This window comes from Macrotis lagotis, chromosome 1 (genome assembly GCF_037893015.1).
Source record: "Macrotis lagotis isolate mMagLag1 chromosome 1, bilby.v1.9.chrom.fasta, whole genome shotgun sequence".
NCBI classification, from domain to species: Eukaryota; Metazoa; Chordata; class Mammalia; order Peramelemorphia; family Peramelidae; genus Macrotis; species Macrotis lagotis.
The window spans coordinates 36,807,391-36,830,632 of NC_133658.1; the positions used below are offsets into that span (position 1 = coordinate 36,807,391).

The 23,242-nt window shown below is 37.9% G+C and overlaps 1 protein-coding gene across 1 annotated transcript in view; it reads left to right on the forward strand.

The window, feature by feature from the left end:
* Positions 1–263: 263 nt before the first annotated feature.
* The window catches only part of LOC141495805 (uncharacterized), a 79,306-nt gene continuing 56,327 nt past the window's right edge, over positions 264–23,242 (forward strand). The window contains 2 exon segments of the mRNA XM_074197554.1: positions 264–628; positions 745–827. Of these exon segments, the coding sequence (XP_074053655.1) occupies positions 391–628; positions 745–827 (321 nt within the window). The 5' untranslated portion in view covers positions 264–390.

Here is a 23,242-nt window from a genome sequence, read left to right on the forward strand (position 1 = left end):
CGCACGGAGATGCCGCCTCCGAGTTCAAGGGAGCGAGGATGGGCGGCCCCTGACGTCATTTCCGCCCCGCCCCGCCCCCTGATGCTCGGCGCTGTCTCCCTGCCTTTCTCCGTCCGCAGCGGACCCGAGGCCGGTGAGCGGCGGCTGGCGGGGCCGGGCCAGGCGGAGGCGGGCTGCGGGCTGCGGCCGGGGCGCCGGGAGGAGGGCGAGCGAGCGGCGGGGCCGGCGGAAGCCTCAGGGCGCTGGTGCTGGGGCCGCGGGCCGGGCGAGCCTCCTGGCCGAGACCCTGGAGCGCGGGGCGGCCCCGGCTCGTTTCACCGACGGGGAGCCCGAGGCACCCGGGCTTCGGCGGCTTCCGCAGGTGGCTCGGCTCAGGTTCGGCCCCGGGAGATGAGTCTGGGGGTTCAGACCCCGCCCCGCTCCCGCGGGCCCCGGAGCCCCCCGCCAGGCCCTCCCCAGGGGGCGTGCGGAGGGGCCTGGGGAGGTCCCGAGCCCGCGGGGCGCAGCCCCCCCCCGCGAGGAGCCTCCGTGAGGGAAGCCCCGCTGCCCCTGGGGGTCCAGAAGCTTCTGAGCGGCCTCCCCTCCCCCCGGTCATCCCTCTGGTCGGGCTCCGGAGAACTGGACCAAGGTCAGGGGCGGCTGCGGGGGGTCATGGCAGTTTCCTCCTTGTGGCCCCATCCCCGCCGCCCCCGAGGGGTAGTCTCCGAGGGAGACCAGAGGGTGACCCCGGCTTTTCCTCCCCAGGACTTAGTCTCCGCTGGGGCCCAGGAGGCAGAAGCCCCGAGGAAGAGGCCATGGCTCCTGTCCTGACCGCCAGGCCTGCAAGGGTGAGTGGGAATTGTTTACTCCCTAAAATACCATCTCGGCCCCAAGGACCACGGGCGACATCTCTTTCTGCTATGCCTAAAAATAGTGGCCATCAGAGAATCCTGTATTTAGAACTCAAAGATATCATAGGGAATCTTATCCTCCCCCCCCAGAATAAATTGAGTTTCCTTTTCTTAACCATCATTTTTAAAATTTTGAATTTTAAGACTTTCTTTTCATCCAGCTCCTTCCTCACACATAAAGTCAAGCCCTATGACATCTATTGCACATATGAAGTCATGCAAAACATTTCCATAGTACCTTGTTGCAAAAAGAAATAAAAATAAAAGAAATTTTTTAAAAAGTATACTTTAATTAGCCTTCAGAGTTTTATTATTTTTTTTTCAATTTTCTTTTTTTCTTTTTTTTAGGTTTTTTTTTTTTGCAAGGCAAACGGGGTTAAGTGGCTTGCCCAAGGCAAAAAACAGCTAGGTAATTATTAAGTGTCTGAGACCAGATTTGAACCCAGGTACTCCTGACTCAGGGCCGGTGCTTTATCCACTGTGCCACCTAGCCACCCCTTTTCTTCAGTTTTCAACATGAATCCTGTGAAAATTTCATAGACCATTATCATTCTAACTATGTTGTTAACAGGTAATCAGTGTTATTCTACTCCAGTTACAGTGCACAGAATTATTCTCATTTTGCTTGCTTTAACTTTGTCTCAGTTCATAGTAGTCTTCCCAGGTTTCCCTGAACTCACTGCTTTCATCATGTGTACAATAATATTCCTTCACAATCATAGCCTACATCTTATTTAGCCATTCTCCAGATGATGGGCTTCCAGTTAATTTTTTTGTGTTTTGTTTTGTTTTGCAAGGCAGTGGGATTGACTTGCCCGAGGTTACACAGTTGGGTGACTGAGGCTAGATTTCAACTCAGGTTCTCCTCATTTCAGGGCTGGCGCTCCAACCACTGCACCACTTAGCTGCCCCTTTCATTTAGGTTTTTAATCCTTTGCCATTACAAAATAAAAAAAGGAAAGAAACTGGTATAAATATTTTTAAGTTATTTCCCTTTTTCTTTAATCTCTTTGGGATGCAGACCTAATAGTGCTATTACTAGGTCAAAAGAGTATGCTTAATTTTATATGCTTTTGGACTATAGTTCCAAAATGTTCTGTAGAATGCTTGAAGCAATTCACCACACCATCAACAGTGCATCAGTGTTCCTATTTTTATACATACCTTCCAGCATCTATCATTTTCCTTTCTGGTAGCCAATCTGATAGATGTGAAGTGTTTTTAATTTTCAATTCTTTAATTGTTAGTTATTTAGATAATTTTTTCATATCACTTTTGACAGCTTTGATTTCTCCTTTTGAAAAGTATCTGTTCATATTTGTTGTCCATTTTTCAGTTGAGAAATGACTCGTTTTTATAAGTTTGCTTCAGTTTCCACTTTATTTGAGAAATGAGAGAAACAATCTTTCTATTTTTTTCTAATTGCCTTATTATTTTGGCTGCATTGGTTTTGTTGTAACAAAAACGTTTAAATTTCATAAAGTCAAAATTATGTGTTACCTCCTCTGATCTTCTGTCTTTCTTGTTTGTTCATGAATTCTTCCCTTATCCATGGATCTGACAGGTAAACTATTCTGTGCTCTTCTACTTTTCTTATGCTATCACTACAATAGATACAGCACTGGTCTTGGTGTCAGGAGGACAGGAGTTTGAATCCAGTTTCAAACACCTGCCACTTACTTGGGCAGGTCACTTAACCTGATTGCCTCACATCCAGGGCCATCTCCAGTTGTCCTGATTCATATCTGGCTACTGGGCCCAGATGACTCCAGAGGAGAAAGTGAAGTTGGTGACTTAGCACAGCCCTCTTTCACTCAAATCCAATTCATATGCTTGTCATGCCATCACCTCTCAGACATAATGTTGTTCTTCAAAAACAAAGTACCAAACATCATGCTATTATTATTTTAAGTTCAAAATATCTATCCAATTTGACCATATCTTGATATTTGAGATATTTGTCCATGCTTGGTTCCTGCCAGGATGTTTTTTGTTGAATAGTGAATTTTTATGCCCCAAACTTGAATCTTTGGGTTTATCAGTCATTAGATACCTGTGGTCCTTTCCTTCTATTTATTGTATATCTAATCCATTCCATTGACCAGCTACCATATTTCGTAGTCCTTTTTTTTTTTTTTTAAATTTGTTTGGGTTTTGCAAGGCAGTAGGGTTGAGTGATTTGCCCAAGCTTACACAGCTAGGTAATTATTAAGTGTCTGGGACCATATTTGAACTCAGGTCCTCCAGACTCCAGGGTTAGTGCTCTATCCACTACACCACCTACCTAGCTGCTCTATTTCTTAGTTCTTACCAGATTCTTTTGATGATTATTCTTTCTAATATAGTTTGAAATCTGGTACTGTTATGTTGTCATGCTTTACATTTTTTTTTATTGATTTCCTTAAATGTTCTTTATCCTCTGTTCTTATAAATTTTTATTTTCTGGCTCTATTAAAATTTCTTTATTGGTTGATTGGAATAGAATTTGTACATTAGGTCGAATTGTCATTTTTTTATTGACTCAGTTTATTCATGGGCAGTTAATAATTTTTCAATTGATCGTCTGTCTTTGTATGACCTATGTTTTGTAATTATGTTCTTATTGTTCCAAAGTGTGTTTGGGTAGATGGACTTCTAAGTATTTTATATTGTCAGCAATTATTTTAAGTGGACGTTCTCTTTCTCTTACTGCTGAGTTTTGTTGAATTTTGATATACCTGTTGATAAATCAGCTTATAGAAATGCTGGAGATTTGTGTGGGTTTATTTTATATCCTACAACTTTGCTAGAGTTCTTCATTCTTTCAACTACTTTTTTATTTGATTCTCTATGATTCTCTAAAGTATACCTTCACATCATCTGCAAAGTGTGATAGTTTTGTTTCCTTCTTGTCTTATTCCTTCATATTCTTTTTTCTTATATTACTTCTTTAGATAGCATTTCAAGTCAAATTTGGAACATGTTAATGGCCATCCTTGCTTCACACCTGGGCTTTTGAGGAAATCTTCTGGTTTATTCCAATTACAGAAATTAGATATTACTTATTTTAAGAAAAGCTCCATTTATTCCTATGCTTTATGCTGTTTTTTGTTTTGTTTTGTTTTTTAGTAAAAATGGGTGTTGTATTTTGTCACAAGTTTTTCTACTTCTATTGCTATGAATACTACTTTGGCTGCATTTTGGTATGTTGTCTCATTGTTTTTGTTATCTTTGGTGAAATTATTTTTTCTCTTATTTTGATCTCCACATTCTTTAGCATTGTCATTTAATTTTTAATTAATTTTCAATCTGCTTTAAAGCCCTTTAGTTGAGTTGATTTTCATTTCATTCTGGCCGAAAAGATTGTATTTAATATTTCTGCTTTTCTGTATTTATCTGTTCAAATATATGGTAAATTTTTGTGAAAGTGCCTTGTACAGTTGAGAAAAAGTTATATGTGTTTCTGTTTCCATTTAGTTTTCTCCAGAAATTCTTTTCTACCATAGGTAACTTTAAAAAAATATTCTATTCATCTCCTTAACTTTTTTTCTTATTTATTTTGCAGTGAGATTTATCTAATTTTGAGATGGGAAAGTTGAGGTCCCTCACTAGCAGGGTTTTAATATCTTTTTTCTATTGTAACTCATTTAACTTTTTTTTTTTTTTAGAGATTTGAATGCTATGTTATTTTGTTTTATATGTGTTTATTATTGGTATTACTCATTGACTAGCTACCTTTAGCTGGATGTAGTTTCTTTGCTTATCTCTTTTTATTAAATCTCTTTTTGCTTTGCTTTGAGATCATGATTGTTAAATCTATTTTTTTAAGTTCAACTGAAGTATAATAGATTCTGTATATAATAGATTCATTTTAATAGTGTCTCTTTCTCTTTCAGAAGTATTTCTTAAATACAACAGATTTTAAACTTCAGGTTTCTAATCCATTCTGCTTTCTACTTTCATTTTATTTGTGAATTCATTCCATTTCAGTTGATTACTGTGCATTTATCTCCATCCTAGTTTTTTCTGTTTAACCTGCTCTCTTTTTTTTAAAAAGTGATCCTTCTTAAAAGATTTGGTTCTGTTTGTTTGTTTGTTTTGGTTTTTTTTGGTTCTGATTATGCCTTTCTGAATAAATAATCCCTCTTATCCCCTTCCTTTCCCTTCTTTGTAAATTGGATGAGTTTGTTTGTGTTCTTTACACATTGAACCACATGAGTGAGGTTCATGCATTGCACCTGTTTTGCCCTCCATTTTCTACTTCCTTCCCCTTTCTCCATTGCATTCCTCCTCTTCATCTTTTGTTTTTGAGAACCTTCCAACATTATCAACTCATTCCCTTGCCCTCTTTTTGTGTAGATTCCTTCTAACTGCACTAAGCACAATAAAATTTTGAGTGTGGAAAGCCTTATGACTGAGCTCAGCACTTGCTCAACATCAAGGAATTCCTACTGGAGAGAAACCTGAATGGAAGGAATGTGGGGATTCCAATGGGGATAAAACTTGCTGAGCATCAGTAAATCATGCTGAGAGAAACCTTATGAATGTAGTATAAATAGGTCAGAGCTTACTCAAACACCAGATAATTCATATTACAGAAAAACTTTATGAGTGTAATCTTTGGAGGTTGGCTTTCCTCTTGTTGTGATTAAAACCTATGAGAGACCATTTCCAGGTAATTAATAATTAATTCATAAATTAAGCTAACTCTTAATAAATTAATGTTCACTAGTTTCTTTTGATAATAAAGATGCCAAGCAAGGCAGATTCAGAATGCCTTAAATCAGATTTGCAACTTTTGAGGGGATTCCCCTGACAAGTGAAATTCAACCCTGATTGGTAGACATTTAATGGGGAGGTGGCCTACAAATCTTTTAACTCCTCCTTCTGAAAGCATGGCTCAATGGTGAGGCTCAGCAACCTCAAGTCCTTTCCATCCTGAGCCTCTCTGGCTGGTTTCCTCCCCCATGAGCTCCTAAACTCAATGAAGAGATCCAGACAAGGGATCCTTCCTCTGGGTAAGGGCTTGCACCAACTGGATTCTATTTATATTCTACACAGAAGTTAGGTTTCCCAGTTATGTGGAGTCCTGCCCAGCCTGGTGAGGAGCAGGAGCCTTGGGGACAGATGTAATCTTATCACTTGCTCTTGCCCTTCAGAGACTGACCTTTTAGAGTTGAATTTTAACAGAAAGAGGAGGAAAAGGATGAATCACAAATGAATAATTCTTTTTTTTTTTTTGACTTTTGCATAGCAATGGGGTTAAGTGGCTTGCCCAAGGTCACACAGCTAAGTAAGCATTAAGTGTCTGAGACTACATTTGAACTCAGGTCTTCCTGACTCCAGGGCCAGTGCTCTATCCACTGCACCACCTAGCCACATCCCCCCTCCCTAAATTAGTTTTTAATATAATACTCATTTCTCTCACTCTTGAGGGTGGTACTTGATGTCAGAGAATTCTTATTGGAGAAAAACTTGAAGAATGTATTTAGTGTGGGAAGTCCTTCAAGTGGTTTGAGCAGAGTGAAGAATTCATAGCTTCAGTGATATAGAGTTATAGGGGACAGATAAGTTTATTTAAGCTTGGACCCAAAGTGTGATTTCTCCTAGTGGACTGAGTTCTGGGAAAGAACTAGCAAGGAAGTGGAGAAAGGGAAAAACTTTTAAAGTGAAAGCCAAGAAGGGGGGTGGTGAGCTGGAGGGATTGAGAAGGGCTTTAGGGAAAGATGCCTTCTGTCCAAGGGTGACTTAGGGAATCATGTCAGAAATAGTCAAGGATAGTTTGCTCATCATTTAGGTAACATTGTTATCTCAACATTGTTTGTGTGCCTCAGTGGGCCAGATGGTTCTGGTCCGCATCTGGGGCATGACAACTTTGACATAAGACATTAGGATGTTTACTGGACATAGTATGGGGGAAGATTTCTGATCTTTTTTAGAGTTGGTGAGATAGTTGTGATCAATGCAAGGACAGTCCAAGAGGTATAAAATAAGTTTTTTTAGGGATGATAGAAAACATAACATAGCTTTTTGAAGGCAGAGAGTCAGAATGGAAAAATACAAGTTAAATTTACTATTTCCTGGCACAATACTTTTCACTATCCAGCATTTCCATGGGATCAATACTATGCAAAAGAGAATTCATACTGGAGAAAAACCTTAGCATTTGGTGAAGGAACACAGACTTTCACTGAGGACATAGGGCAGAGCCTAGACATCATGTTTCAAGAAATTATAAAGGAAAACATACCAGATACCTTAGAACCTGCGGGTAAAGTTGAAAGGGAAATGATCCACCAATCACTTTCTAAGAGACCCTAAAATATTTTAAGAATATTATAGCCAAATCTTAGACCTACCAGGTCAGTCTCACACAAGACACCACATAATAAAGGACTGTATGACTTGGAACATGATATTCCTTAAAGCAAAGTTAGTAGAATTGCAACCAAGACTAATTTATCCAGTAAGACTGACAATTAGGTATCTTTTTTCTTTTTTAATTTAATTTTTTCTCATTTACATTTAAAAACAATTTTAAATATTAATTTTTTTTTATCATTTTGAGCTCCAAATTCCTTCCCTTCCTTTCTTCCTTCTTGATAAGGCTAGTAATTTGATGTAGGTTATATATGTGTACAATTATGTAAAACATTTCCATATTAGTCATTTGCAGAAGGAAATAGAGACCAAAAAAATTAAAAGTATGCTTTGATTTACTTTTAAAGTCCATCATTCCTTTTCTAGATATGGATATCATTTTTCATCATAAGTCCTCTGGAATTGGCTTGGATCATTGGTGAGGATAGCTAATAGTCATTCATAATTGATCATTGAATAATATTGCTGTTATTTTGTACAATGATCTCCAGGCTCTGGTCACTTCATTTTGTAAGCATTTCATATAAGTATTCCTTGTTTAACGGTTCCCTAATTAGTGGACATTCCCTCAGTATCCAATTATTTGCCTCCATAAAATTTGCTGCTATAAACATTTTTGTACAAATAGACTTTTTTCTTTTTTTTTTTTACTTTTCCTTTCATTACTTTGGAATTCAGATCTAGTGGTGATGTTCCTGGGTCAAAGGTTATACATAGTGTTTTAGTGTGGCCTTTCAGGTGTTGTTCCAAATCATTCTCTAGAATAATTGGACTAGTTTCCAATTTCACCAACAGTGTATTAATGTCCCATTTTTTTCCCCACATCTCTTCCAACATTTGCTGTTTTCCTTTTTTTATTTATTAGCAATCTAATATGTATGAAGTGCTACCTTTGAATTGTTTTACTTTTCTTTAATCATTAGTGGTTTGGAACTTTTTTTCATATAACTAGAGATAGTTTTGATTTCTTCTGAAAACTGTTCATATTCTTTCAGTGGGGGAATGACTTGCATTTAAATAAATTCGATTCAGTTTGCTAAATATTTGAAAAGTGAGACCTTTATCAGAGAAAATTGCTATAAAATCTCCCCCCATTTCCTGCTTTTTTATCTTAGTTCTGTTCATTTTATTTGTACAAAAGCTTTTAATTTAACATAATCAAAATTATCCATTTTGTATATATTGTAATGCTCTCTAACTCTTGTTTGGTCCTAAATTCTTCCCTGATGTGGTTTAAAAATCTTCTTTCAAATTTCCTCACCGTTTTGTCAGATTTTTTATTACAAAACCTAGCATCTGCATTTCTCAAACTTGTTTATTACTATGCATGTGTACTTAATCTATTCCACTGATCTACCACTCTGTTTTCTTAGCCAATTATCAGATTTTTTTTAATGATTACAACTTTGTAATAGTTTGAGATCTAGTACTGCCAAGCTACCTTCCTTCACATTTATTTTTTCATTGATTCACTAGAACTTTTAATCTTTCATATGAATTTTGATATTTTTTCTAGTTCTATTAAGGAATTTTTTGTTAGTTTACTAGGTATAACACTAAATAAGTAAATCAATTTATGTAGAATTATCCTTTTTATTATTTATTTATCATTAGGCTCTGCTTACCCTTGAGCAATTACTATTTCTTCAATAGTTTAGATCTTTATTTATGGGAAAAGTGTTCTCTAGTTGTTTCATATATTTGCTGTTTGTTTTTCCAGATAGACTCTTAAGTATTTTATATTGTCTACTGTTTTAAATGGAATTTCTCTATCTCTTCCTATTGGACTTCGTTGGCACTATATGGAAATACTGGTGTCTTTTATGGATTTATTTTATATCATGCAACTTTGCTGAAGTTGTTTATTATTTCAATGAATTTTTTTAGTTGATTTTCTATCTCAAAGTGTACCATCCTATCATCTGAAAAGAATGATAGTTTTGTTTTCTCTTTGCCTATTCTATTTCATTCAGTTTTTGAATGATAGTGGTCAACCTTGCCTCCCTCCTAATCTTATTGGGAAGGTTCCTGTTGTCATTCAGGCTTTTTCTAGTCATATCTGAGTCTTTGTGACTTCATTTAGTGTTTTCTTGGTGGGATGCTGGAGCAGGTTCCCTTTCCTTCTCTAGCCCTCTTTATGGCTAAGCAAACCAAACAGAATTGAGTGACTTGTCCAAGGTCACCCAGCTAGTAAGAGTCTGAGGTCAGATTCTGAACTCAGGAATTTGAGTCTCCTTCACTTCAGCGCTTTCTCCACTGAACTATCCTGCTGCCCCAGGAAGATTGCTAGCTTATCACTATTACAGAAAATACTCACTGATGGTTGCAGATAAATAATATTTATCAGTTTAAGGAAAGTTTCATTTATTCCTATACTTTCTTGTGTTTTTAATAGGAGTGAGTGTTCTATTTATCCTGAAACTTTTTCTGTATCTGTTGAAATAATCATGATGGGTTTTATTGTTGTTGTTATTTCCATAGTTAATTGTGCTTTTAGTCTGCCTAATATTGAACCAATCTGGCATTCCTGGGATATATATCCATCTGATCATAGTTTGTGATCTTTTTGATATATAGCTACAATCTTTATTTACAATTTTTGCATCAATATTATTAAGGTAATTGGTCTATAATTTTCTTACTCTATATTTTGTTCTTCCTAGTTTAGTTATCAGCACTATATTTGTGTCATAAAAGAAATTTGATAGGAATCCTTTGCCTGTTTTTGCAAATAGTTTATATGGTATTGGAAATAATTGTTCTTTCACTATTTGGTAAAAATTTATTTGTAGTTCCATCTAATTCTGGAGATTTTTTTAGGGACCTCATTGGTGGCTTATTCAAATTTTTTCCTAAGTTAGGGTTAAGTTTTCTGTTTCTTCTTCTGTTTATCAGGTCAATTTATATTTTTGAAAATATTCATCCATTTTACTTAGATTGACAGAGTTTTTGGCATATGATCAGGCAAAGTAGCTCCTAATAATTGCTTTACTTTTGTTTTCATTGGTAGTGAATTTAGCCTTTTCATTTTTGATACTGGTAATTTGGTTTCCTTTCATTGTTAAATCAGATTAACCTGTGGTTTATCAATTCTTTTTTCATAAAGCTAGCCTCTTTTATATATTAGTTCAATAGTTTTCTTGCTTTAAATTTTATTAATCCTGCCTATGATTTTCCATAAGTATTGCTTTAGCAGTATCCCATAAATTTTGATGTTTTCTCATTGTCATTTTTTTTTTTAGGTTTTTGCAAGGCAATGGGCTTAAGTAGCTTGCCCAAAGCCACACAACTAGCTAATTATTAAGTGTCTGAGGCTGGATTTGAACTCAGGTACTCCTGACTTCAGAGCTGATGCTCTATCCACTGTGCCACCTAGCTGCCCCATTATCATTTTCTTTAATGAAATTATTGATCATTTCTGTGATTTATTCTTTTACAATCATCTCAGTACTTCTTGGCTTCAGAACTTGTCAAACCTGGTATCAGTCGTATTTGGACAGGAAAAAAATGTTTCCTCCCTTGGTGTTTGCTGAGGACCTGTTGTATTTGCTAGAGCTTGTGTGGGTCATGATGCGCGCACATCATGAAAAGCCTTCCTTAGGCTTTACCTGCTCTCCACTGGCATCCCTCTCTCCATGAAGCAGAGGTTCACAATGGTGCAGACCCCCCACATAATCCTCCTTTACTGTCTTGTGTCTTTGTGCATTCTAAGCACTAATTATGGGTCACAAGGAAGTTAAGAGTGATACCACTAAACCTGAAAGACACTTGATAGTAACCATAATAGAAAAGAAAAAAAAAAATGTAGCTAAGTATGAGAGTGGTTTGGGTGTGGCTGACATTAATCTTATGTTCAAGATGCCGAGAAGGTCGAGGAGGTGACAAATAAGGAAGCAATTAAAACAGCCAGCATGGTGAAAGGCGTAAAGTCTGTGAGGAAACAGCATTCACAGACTTGGGAGAAGCTGAAAAATTGCTTTACATCTGGATTAATAGCAACCAGTCAACAGCTGACAGCATTTCTGAGGCAATGGTTTGTGAGGAATCTCGGCCAATAAAAGGAAAGCATGAACCTAAGGCTGAGAGCTCTGGCAGTCAGTGCCACCAGGGAAGCTGCCGGAAGTGCTGTTGCCCAGTTGAGGCAGGGAATCCAGGTTGAGGGTTTTATCCCCCAGCACATGTTTAGCTGCTATGAGACTGGTTCCAGAAGAAAATACCTACTAGGACCCCCATCACCCAAGAAGAGAAAGCACTGCCCAGGCATATGCCCACGTAGGACTGACTGACTCTCTTGTGTGGCAATGCTAGTGGGAACTTCAAGTTTAAGCTTCTCCTGGTGCAGCCCAGTGACAGCCCTCAAGTTTTCCAGAAAGAGAAGGTGATGAAAGGCAAGAAGTGTGATGTGGAGGGCCAGTCCTGGAGCTTGGGTGAGGAGGCAGTTCTTAGAGTGGATGAAGTTATTGACTCCAGCTGAAAAAAATATTTTCAGGAAAAGGAACTGCCTCTGAGGGCTTTGTCAATTTTGGACAATGTTCCTGCTCACCCTCCAGGCTTGGGGGACAACTTGCTGGAGGACTTTGGTTTCATGACCAGGAAGTTCTTGCTTCCTAACACCTCCCCTCTTCTCCTATGGATCAGTGGGTCATTTCTAACTTCAGAAAACTCTTTACAAAAGGCCTTTTCCAGAGGAATTTTGAAGTCACCTCGGATACTCAGTTGACACTCAAGAGAGTTCTGGCAGAACCGTTTTAACATCCTCCACTGCTTAACCCTCTTAGATGAGGCCTAGCAGGAACTATCTTGCAGGACCATGAATTCTGCCCCGAAGAAACTGTGGCCAGAATCTATAAGTCCAGGGGCCTTGGCAGGCTTTGAGGAGGGTTTCGGTAGCCCAACAGTGGAGCATGTTGTGTCTCTGGGTAAGTCTCCTGGCCTGGAGGTGAAGATGTCAAAGAGCTAGTGGCAAAGTCCAGGGCAGAGCTCAGCACTGAGCTGGAACTTCAAAATGAGCAGCAACCCATAGTGGCATAGAAAGAGGCTTTAGGGGAAGAGGAGGGAAGGGAGGAAGCATCCACTATGCTGAGAAAAGAAATGTGTTGGAGTTCAGAACTTTGTGGAGCAGTGATGCACAGACAAAGCTCTAGCTCTAGCGAACAGACAATGCCACACTTCAGGAGCATTTTGAAACATAGACAGGAGCAAGTTGCTCTTGATAGGTTTTTAGTGAAACTCCCCAAATCTGAGTTTCCAACAGTATTCAGTGAAGCCAAAAGACAGAAAAGAGAAGAAACCCCTGAGAAATCACCAGAAATTGTTTTGTAAGAGGACTCCTTCCAGCAATTAACTGCTCTCCTCTTTTATCCCATTATGCCAGGACCTCCTCTCAGTATAGGTAATGTGAAATTAAATTTTATTTTATTTTTATGCAATTATTTTTTTTTCAGGCAGGTCTGTTTAGTTTTAAGTTTCTGTATTACAAAATAACCTTATTATTTAATGTTAGCCCAGTAAAATGTGAAAGTTCTTGGAAATTTGCACAAATTGTTTCTAATTGCATTATTACTTATGAGAAAAATTCCTTTACTTTTTGTTGGTTTTGACACTTGTCACAAGTTTCAAAACAAAATGATGTACCAAGGTACCACTGTATTTAGTTTCCAATTAATTTTTAATCTAAGTTGCCAAGCCTTTTTAAAAATATAATTTTTATTGCAGTATGATCTGAAAAGGATGTTTTTGATATTTCTAGGTTTTTGCATTTGATTGTGTTTTTTGTTCCCTAATACATGGTTAATTTTTGTGAAAATGCCATGTCCAGCCACAAATAGATATACTCCTTTCTATTGTTATTCAGTTTCTCCTGAAGTGTCTCATATCTAACTTCCTTGAAATTCTTTCACTTCCTTAACTTTTTTTTTTTTTTTTTTTAGTTTTTGCAAGGCAATGGGGTTAAGTGGCTTGCCCAAGGCCACACAGCTAGGTAATTATTAAGTGTTTGAGGCCGGATTTGAACTCAGGTGCTCTTAACTCCAGGACCAGTGCTCTATCCACTGCACCACCTAGCCACCCCAATCTTCTTAACTTATTTATTTTGTAGTTAGATATTTCTAGTTCTGAGACAGGAAAGTTGAGATTCCTTCACTAGTTCCTTTTTCCTCCTGTAATTCATTCAATTTTCTTTTTTTAAAAATTTGGATGCTATACCATTTGGTGTATATATAAGTTCAGTATTGTCTGTGGCCCCTTATTTTAATTCTGTTCTGTTTCATTTCTTGCACACCCAATATATTGTAGAATTCTAATTTTCATTCCATTCTGCTATCCACTTTTTTTTTTTTTTTTTTGCAAGACAGTGGGGTTAAGTGACTTCCCCAAAGTCACACAGCTAGGTAATTGTTAAGTGACTGAGTCTGCATTTGAACTCAGGTCCTCCTGACTCCAGGGCCCATGCCCAATCAGAGGATCATGCCACCTAGCTGCCCTGCTATCCACTTTCATTTTATGAATAAGTTCATTTCATTCCCATGTACAAGTAATACCTGAATATTTCACTTCATCCTGTTTTTTTTGTTTTTATCTATCTTTCTTTTCTAAATGAAGCCTTTAAAAAAGTCCGTTTTGCTTCAGATCATATTCTCCCTTAGTCCACACTGTCTTCTCTCATGCCACCCCCTTCACCCCCTTGTCTCATCCTCATTCCCTCCCACAGCCTTGTTTGCCCAAAAAAGAGGTCTGTAACCCATCTCAGTGTAAACTCTGTTGCAGAGAGAGCAGCTCCACTGGGCTGGCCACCTGTTTGAATGCTAAATGTATGTTTGCTTAAAAGAATATTTAATGGAGAAGCTATTTGAGGGCTAAGTCTTTCTGAAGATGGAAGATACTGATCCAGGATTACCCTGCACGGCAGCCATATCAAAGAAGCCACTGTGCTCTATAGGTAAAGCAGAATTGCAGGAGCTCAAAAGAAAATTGAAATGTGAAAATGCAGAGAAAACTCCACTTTAAATGTCCATTTGGCCTATTTGTGCCTGACATGAGGTAGCCTTCTAAGCTTGTATTGGTCTGATTAGCCTTAGTCAGCCACACTGAACATTACCCCAGCACTGTGATGTCATTTTTAGTTCTCATCAATTATGGTGGAAAATAAACATTATATTATTCCCTCTGAGCCAGTTCAGATGAGAGCAAGCTTCAAATGTTACCTACCACTACCACCTACATCTTCCTCTTCACTATAAAAATTCTTCCTCTTGCACCTCTTTTACATGACCTAATTTTCCTCACTCTACCTCTTCTTAACCACTTTTTTTTTTTAAGTTTTTGCAAGGCAATGGGGTTAAGTGGCTTGCCCAAGGCCACACAGCTAGATAATTATTAAGTGTCTGAGGCCAGTACTCCTGACTCGAGGGCCGGTGTTCTGTCCACTGTGCCACCTAGCCTCCCCTTCTTTCCCACTTCTTCTAATACATTCCTCTTTCTAACTTAGTTATATTTTTGAAATCATCCCATCATCATCAATTTATTCCCATGCCTTTCTCATAGGAATGGAAGTAGTTTAACCTTATCGAATTCCTTATGATTTCTTTTTCATGTTTAACTTTTTTATGTTTCTCCTAAGTCTTATTTGAAAGTCAGGTCTGGTCTTTTCATCAGCAATGCTTGAAAATCTATTACATTAAATATTCTTTTTTTTTCTACTGAAGGATTATAATCTCAATTGTTGCGTAGATTATTCTTAGTTGTAATCCTGGTTTCAATATTATAAGCCCTCTAGTTCTTCTATGTAGAAGCTGCTAGATCTTGTGATATCCTGATTGGCTCCACAGTATTTGAATTGTTTGTTCATGACTGACTACAGTATTTTCTCCTTTACTTTGGAGCTCTGGAAATTTTAATTGTTGGGTCTCATTCAGAAAATGAGCAATGAATTCTTTCAATTTCTCATTTTTATTTCCTGGTTTGAGAATGTTAGGATATTAGGCTAGTTTTACTGGGAGAGTCTTCCTGAAAGACATTTAACTTTTCCTTTAAGAATTTGTGAGCTATGCCACATGAAGCATATAAGTTTGTATTGATATTCTGGTACATTTTTTGCACTGGGTGGCATGTTTGGGGAATACCTCAGGTGTGATGGCTTACCAAACTCTTTTAGGGCTGCTCATCCATCTTTGGTGTCCATCAGTCACCTGTCACCCAAGAAGCTTTAGCATTTTCCTGTGTATTTAACACACCCTGGTAAAACCTTCTTGGAAGATGAATTAAGCTAGGTAGAAACTAGCCAAAATGGCTGAAAACTTGGAGCTTGGTCAGACATCAAAGACACCAAGGCCATCCATTATGTACTGGTTGTGAACTGTGTATTATATAATTTTCTATTTATTCTTCTCTGGTTTTCCTCTGTCCCCTTGTCTGTTAGGTAAGAGAGATGTCTATATCCAATCAAGTGTACATACACAGTCTTTTCTCTTTGAACCATATCAAATGAGAGGTTCAAGTGTTGCCTCATTACCCCACTCTTTATTTCTCCCTAAATTTTAAAAACTCTTCCTTGCATGTCTCTTTTATAAGATGAATTTCCCTATTCTACTTTCCTTTTCTTCTCCCAGCACACCCTTTTTTCTCACCCTTTTATTTATGAGATCATCCTATAAAACAGACTCCTACTATGTTCTGTTTCTGGGCTAATTCAAACTGCCCCCTAACAAGGATAAAGTTTCCATGAAGATATAAACAATTTAATCTTATCAAGACCTGTATGATTTCTCTTACATATTTACCTTTTTTATGCTTTTCTTGAGACCTGTGTTTGAATGCTGAATTGCCTATTCAACTTTGGGCTTTTTAGTTGGAATTCTTGAAATTTTTCCAAGGCAAAGCCAGGATAAAGGCAGGAACCTAACTGAACTTTCCTAATTTTCCTAAATTCTCTGCCACAAAACTTCAAATAATGCCTCAAATCAAATTCTTTAACAGCAAAAAGTCAGGGTGAAACAATTTTCCTCTCTAAGACAACTTAGAAGGTTAGCAGAAAAGGTCTGTTTCTTGCGGGGAGGGGTAGAGACCTGGGACAAAGTGAAGAATGGGCTGCTCCCCAGCCAGCCAGCACAAGTTTTAGAGGCAGCTGCAGCAGCAGCCATTGCATCTTCCAGAGTTCTTAGCCCACAGATGGTAAAGGGTCTGGACAAATAGTCTACAGGGTTTTGTGAAAAATGAATATTTCTTTCATATTTAATAAGTAATTATTATATTAGGAACAAGATTTATCCCCCTTTCTACTTTCCAATCCAGAAATGAACCAGGGTGGGAAATCTCTCTTAAAGATTTACCCAGGCCAAGATCATAAAAGTCATATATCCCAAGTTATCCCCCTTCCCATTGTGTTACAGTGAACAAGAGGTCATTAGATGTTCCTCAAAAACACTTTCTCTTTGAAGAGCATCTAAACTGTGACCCCACTTCTATTAGAAGTCTGTTCTAAGAGAGATGGCCAAATGACCTTCTTTTACTAATAACCTGTGCTTATTAATAAAATGATTAAATTACCAGAAGTGATCTCTTAAAGTTTTTTAACTGTCACAGTTACAGTGATCAGATGAAGGGATGGCATGTTTGGGGAATACCTCAGGTATTCAGGAAACTTTTTCTTCTTTGAACTCTCAACAGTTGAAACTCTGTCAGCTAGAAAGAGAACTTTTCCTGAGAAAGTGAATTGAGATTTTGACTCTTTCTTCAATTTAACACTTCTGATCATGACTTCTGAGCCTCTTTGGATAAGCCTATATGTCTCTACATGTCTCTCTGTTCTAAATGTTTTAATGACATTTTTTCTGAATTTTGACTCACCACAGTAAGGGGTGGGGTGGTCTTCTAGGCACATGTAGATTTTTGGAGAGTTACTGGGAGGTTTGCACTGTGGAAGAGGGCCCCGCACCATTTCAGTCTTGTAGAGCTTGTTTCCTTATTGTTGACCTTCCTTGCTTCGAGATCATGGAAACAGATGAACTTGGATAGACTTTGAGACATAATGGAGGATAGAAGGGCCTGGTGTGTTGTGGGCCATAACTGAATGACTGAACAATAAATAGCCACAATTTAAAACCAACAGCAGATTATCTGTAATGGGAATAAGTTACAAGCCTTTCTGTTAAAAGTAAGGGTGCTCTTTATTATCCTCTATATTCCCTATTGAACTGGAAATGTTAGCTGTAATAATAAGAGATTAAAAAGAAATTGAAGGAATAAGTAAGTATAGGCAATGGGAAATGGAACCAAAACTTTTTGCAGATGTCATATTTTGAGATGATATACTTTGAGAATTCTTGAGAATCTCAATTTTAAAAATAGTTAAAACATTTAACTATTTTTAGTAATCTTTTTTGGTTTATTTGTTTTCATATTATTACAGTAATCTTGTTGTGAAAGTAAACATGAATCCCTCTCCCTTCAAAGAGATAGAGAAACCTCAAGAGAAATGAAGTGAGAAAAAAAAAACTTTGTCCTTCAGCCTGTGTTCAGATACCATAGACTGTCTCTGGGATGCCTTCTTCAGAGAAGTTGTTTCTGTAGTTTTTTCCCACATTTGCTATTGTTAACTGTATCACCCTCCGTTCTATTCCTCCCCACTCCTATTTATTCTATTCTCTCCCTCCTTTCACCCTGTCCCTGTTCAGAAGTTTGTTGTATCTGATTACCCTTTCCCGTGATCTTCCCTCTCTTTTATCACCTACTCTCCCCCTCCCATCCCCCTCATCCCATCCCTTTCCTCTCATTTTCTTTAGGCTAAGATAGATTTCTATATCCTGTTGAGTGTCTATGTTGCTTCCTCTCTGAGCCACTGCTGATGAGAATTAAGGCTCACTCATTCCCCCTCACCTTCTCCCCATTCCACTGCATTGGAAAAGCTTTTTCTTGATTCTTTTATGTGAATTATCTTAGCTCATTCTTCCTCTCCTTTTCCTTCCTCCCACTACCTTCCTTTATCACCCATTAACTCCATCTTTATGCCATATTATACCATTATATTCAGTTCCCTCCTGTTCCTTATCCATATCTGCTCCTTCTAACTGCTCTTAATGAGAAGGTTTATATGAGTTATCAGTATCTTCTTCCCATGCAATTAGCCCTTCCCAACTACCCTCTCTATGCTTCACCTGAATCCTGTACTTGGAAATCAGACTTTGTGTTCAGCTCTGGTTGTTTCAACAGGAAAGTTTGAAAGTCCCCTGTTTCATTGAATGTTCATCTTTTCCCCTGAAAGAGTATGTTCAGTTTTGCTGGGTAGTTGATTCTCGGTTTTAATCGAAACTCTTTTGCCTTCTAGCATATCATATTCCAAGCCCTATGAGCCCTTAAATGTAGATGCTGCCAGATCCTGTGTAATCCTGACTATGAAGCCTCGGTAGTTGAAATGTTTGTTTCTGGCAGATTTTAGAATTTTCTCTTTGATTTGGGAGTTTTGGAATTTGGCTATAATATTCCTGGAAGTTTTTCTTTTGGGATCTCTTTCAGGAGGTGACCAGTGAATTCTCTCGATTTCCATTTTACCCTCCAGGATCCTGGAATGTGAACATTCCAGGATCTCAGGGCAATTTTGCTGTATTATTTCTTGAAAAATGAAGTCTAGGCTCTTTTTCTGATCGTGGCTTTCAAATAGCCCAATAATTTTTAAATTATTTCTCCTGGATGTATTTTTGAGGTTGGTTTTTTTTTCAATAAGATATTTCACATTTTCTTCTAATTTTTGGCTTTTTTGGAAGAGTTTTATTTCTTCCTGATTTCTTGCGAAGTTATCAGCCTCCTTTAGTTCCATTCTGCATTTGAAGGAGTTATTTTCTTTAGAGAGCTTTTTTAATCTCCTTTTCCAGCTGATCAATTCTGCTTTTTTTTTTTTAAGGTTTTTGCAAGGCAAATGGGGTTAAGTGGCTTGCCCAAGGCCACACAGCTAGGTAATTATCCAGATTTGAACCCAGGTACTCCTGACTCCAGGACCGTTGCTTTATCCACTGTGCCACCTAGCTGCCCCCCAATTCTGCTTTTTAAGTCATTCTTCTCCTCATTTGCCTTTTTTTGTTTTGCTTTTTCCATTAGGCCTAAGCTGGTTTTTAACATATTATTTTCTTCAGTATTTTTTTGTCTTTCACCAAGCTTCTGATTTGGTTTTCATGATTTTTCTGCATTGCTCTCATTTCTCCTCCCAATTTTTCCTTCATCTCCTTTAGTCACTTTTCAAAGTCTTTTTTGAGCTCATCCATAGTCTGAGCCTATTTTCTATTTTTCTTGGAGGTTTTGGATATGGAAGCCTCGACTTTTCACCATCTGAGTATGTGTTTTGATTTTCCATGGGACTAAAGTAATTTTCTATGGTCAGATTCTTCTTTTTCTGTTGTTTACTCATTTCCTCAGCCCAAGACTAATTTACAATACTTCCAGTGCTACTCACTCCATACTCATTCTGGTGTAGCAGAATTCTCTCACTGTCCCTTCAAGCTATTGCTGGTGATCTTGGGGCTGGGCTGGGCTGTACTGTGCTGAGGCCGTGGCTTTTTTCCAACCCCCAGTCCTGATGAAACATACCTTTCCCACAGAACTTCTAAGTTATCTTGGGCTGGGAAAATGTATCACTCAGCCTTTTTGCGGGTTCTGCCCCTCTAAATTTTGTCTAGAGTCATGTTTTGTTGGTTTTTGGAGTTTGGACGGGGGGAGGGGGGAAGGATTTGCCAGGAAATTTTGCCTTCATGCTGCCATCTTGGCTCTTCCCCTGAGAATATATTTTGATCCTCCTTGGGTCCAAAGCAATTTTCTATAGTCAGTCTCATTTTTTTCTGTTGTTTGCTCATTTTCTCAGTCCATGACTGATTTACTGCACTTCCAAAGCTTTTGGGGAATTTTTTGGGACACCAATTCAACCCCAATTCCTCCAAGGATTTTTTTTTCTTTTTTTAGGTTTTTGCAAGGCAAATGGGGTTAAGTGGCTTGCCCAAGGCCACATAGCTGGGTAATTATTAAGTGTCTGAGACTGGATTTGAACCCAGGTACTCCTGACTCCAAGGCCAGTGCTTTATCCACTACACCACCTATCCTCCCCTTCCTCCAAGGTTTTATGCGAGCCTCTGACCACCCTCCTGGCTTGTGCTTTGGTAAATGAACACAAGCACTCCCCTCTGCCCTGGAGCTGTGAGGAGTTTTCCTGCTCCACTATGGCAATAGGGGACCCCAAACTGTGCCCTGGATGTATGGACAAAGCAGCAAAGTCATGTTCCAGGGATAGTAGAATGACCTCTGCAGTCTCCCCCAACCTCCTTACCATCTAAAAGGTGAACATTCCAGAAATGCTGGGTGGCTCCACAGGTTCCTGTAGCAGGTTCCCACTTTAGGGTTGCTCTGAGGCTGGGGTTGGCTTGAGCTCTGCACTCATTCTGGTGTGGCAGAGTTCTCTCGCCAACCCTTCAAGCCATCCCTGTCCCTGGAGATTCCTGGGCCAAGAGGTCTGGAAACTGCCCCCCTGCCCTAGACTCAGGTACCTTCAGGGACCGGTGGCTGTTCCTGGAAGGCTGGAACTAGTTTACTTCCCCCCACCTCTGGGTCCAATGAAATAGACCTTTCCTGCAGATTTTCTGAGTTGTCCTGGACTGGGAAATTATATCACTCAGTCTTTCTGTGGGTTCTGTCCCTCTAAATTGATGGCTTTTGGAGTTTTTTGGGGATGGAGTTTTCTGGGAATTCCTGTTCTCACACTGCCATCTTGGCTTTGCCCCAAAACAATTAACTTAGTAAGGTTGCAGGATACAAAATAAATCCGCATGAATCATCAGCATATACAAATTTATAATTTTATATAGAACTTATTTACATCCATTTCATATAACAAAACCCAAAAGGATGAGATAGAAAGATAAAGTCCATTGAAAATAATTGTAGTTAGTTTAAAATAATTGAGTCTGCCTACCAAGATACAACCAGGAGTTATATGAATAGAATTATAAAACAATTCACAAAAGTTAAGACTGAGCTATTTAGTTAGAGAAGTATTAATTGCTTATTGCTATCTTGAGCTAATATAATCAAATTACAATTCTACATTAATTAATTTACTTATTCAGTGCCAAAACTATCAAACTACCAAAGAATCACTTTATTAAGAGTTAGATTTTTTTTTAAGTTTTTTTTTTATAAGGCAAATGGGGTTAAGTGGCTTGCCCAAGGCCACACAGCTAGATAATTATTAAGTGTCTGAGGCCGGATTTGAACTCAGGTACTCCTGACTCCAGGGCCAGTGCTCTATCTACTGGTCCACCTAGCTGCCCCTAGACTTAGAATTTTAAAAAAATCATAGAGGAAGAAAAGATTAAGAATTTTTAAAGAATCAATGGGAGGGAAAAGTTAAGGGATCCTAGCAGTACCAGATCTCAAATTATATTATAAAGCAGTCATCATCAAAGCAGTTTGGTGTTGAATAGGAAATAGAATGATCAAATATTGGAATGGATTAAGTACATGATAAACAATAGCAGTTGAGTTCAATAACCTATTTTTTTGATAAATCTGAGTATCCTAGTAATTGGAACATGAAGTTACTACTTGACAAACTGCTGAGAATACTAGTCATAGCCAAAAATCTCATAATGAATACTAAAATATGCTCAAAATGGGTGTATGATTTACACATAAAAGGTGATATATGCAAATTAGGGAAATGGGAGAAAAATTTTTATGCATATAAGTAGGAGAAGAGTTCATAGGCCAACATGTTAAGACAGTTTACAGGAGGCAAAATAGATGATTTTTATTATATAATATTAAAAAAAGTTTTGCACAAAGAAAACCAATACAACCAAAATAAACAGGAAAGTGGCGGGGGGGTGTGTAGTAATTTTCTCTGATAATGATTCATCTCTTGTTTTTTTTTTAATATTTTTTGCTTTAAAGATCTCATCTCAATGGCATAGAGAACCAAAATTATCCAAATGAGAGCCGTCCCCTAGTTGATAAATGGTCAGAAGCTATGAACAAGCATTTTTCAGACGACGAAATCATAAGTATCAATAAACAAATGAAAAATACACTAAAGGAGAATTAATTGTAGAAATGCCACTTAAAACAACTTTGGGATACCATTTCACCCATCAAAAGATGTCCCAAAAGGAATGACAAATGCTGGAGGGAATGTGGGAAAATTAGGGTACTGACTCCCCTGTTGGTAGAGTTGTGAACTAATTCAGCCATTCTGAAGAACAGTTTTGAACTGTGTCCAAAGGGTTATACTTCTGCATACCCTTCAACCTAGCAACTACTTTTAGGTTTGGATCCCAAAGATTCAAAGAAAAAGGACCCATATGTGCAAAAATATTTATATCCATTTTTTTTTGGAGTAGCAATGATCTGGAAACTGAGGAGAGATACTTGTTAGTGAATAACCGAACAAGTTGTAGAATATGAAATGTGATGGAGTTCTACTGGTGAAGGGAATATTTTCAGAAAGCCTGGGAAAATTACAATAAGCAGAACCAGTTGTACAATTAATGCAATAATAATATTGTCAATAGCTATTAACTTAGCTATTCTAATTGAAACAGTGATCCTAAAATTGCTGGTTATCAAAAATGAAAAGGTCAATTAACAATAATTGAAGAAATAGGTTATTATTTGCTGTTATTTTCAATTGAATGCCAATAAACCCAACCATCTGAATAAAATGAAAGGATATTTATATATATGTGTGTTTGTATGTGTTATGCCCAGGTTAACCCCAACAAGAATTAAAGATTTAAGTTAATCTTAGATTTTAGAAATTGATTAAGCTATACATAGGCTTTCAGAGGGGATGAAAACAAAACCAAAAAAAATGGATTCAGTGGATTTACAAATGAATTCTAAAGAAGCTTTTAATAAATAGCTTATTTTAATATTATACAAGTTTTTGGGGAAAATAGTGAAAGAATGGATCCTAGCAAATTCTTTCTACATGCAGAAATTATATTTTTATCTAAACCAGA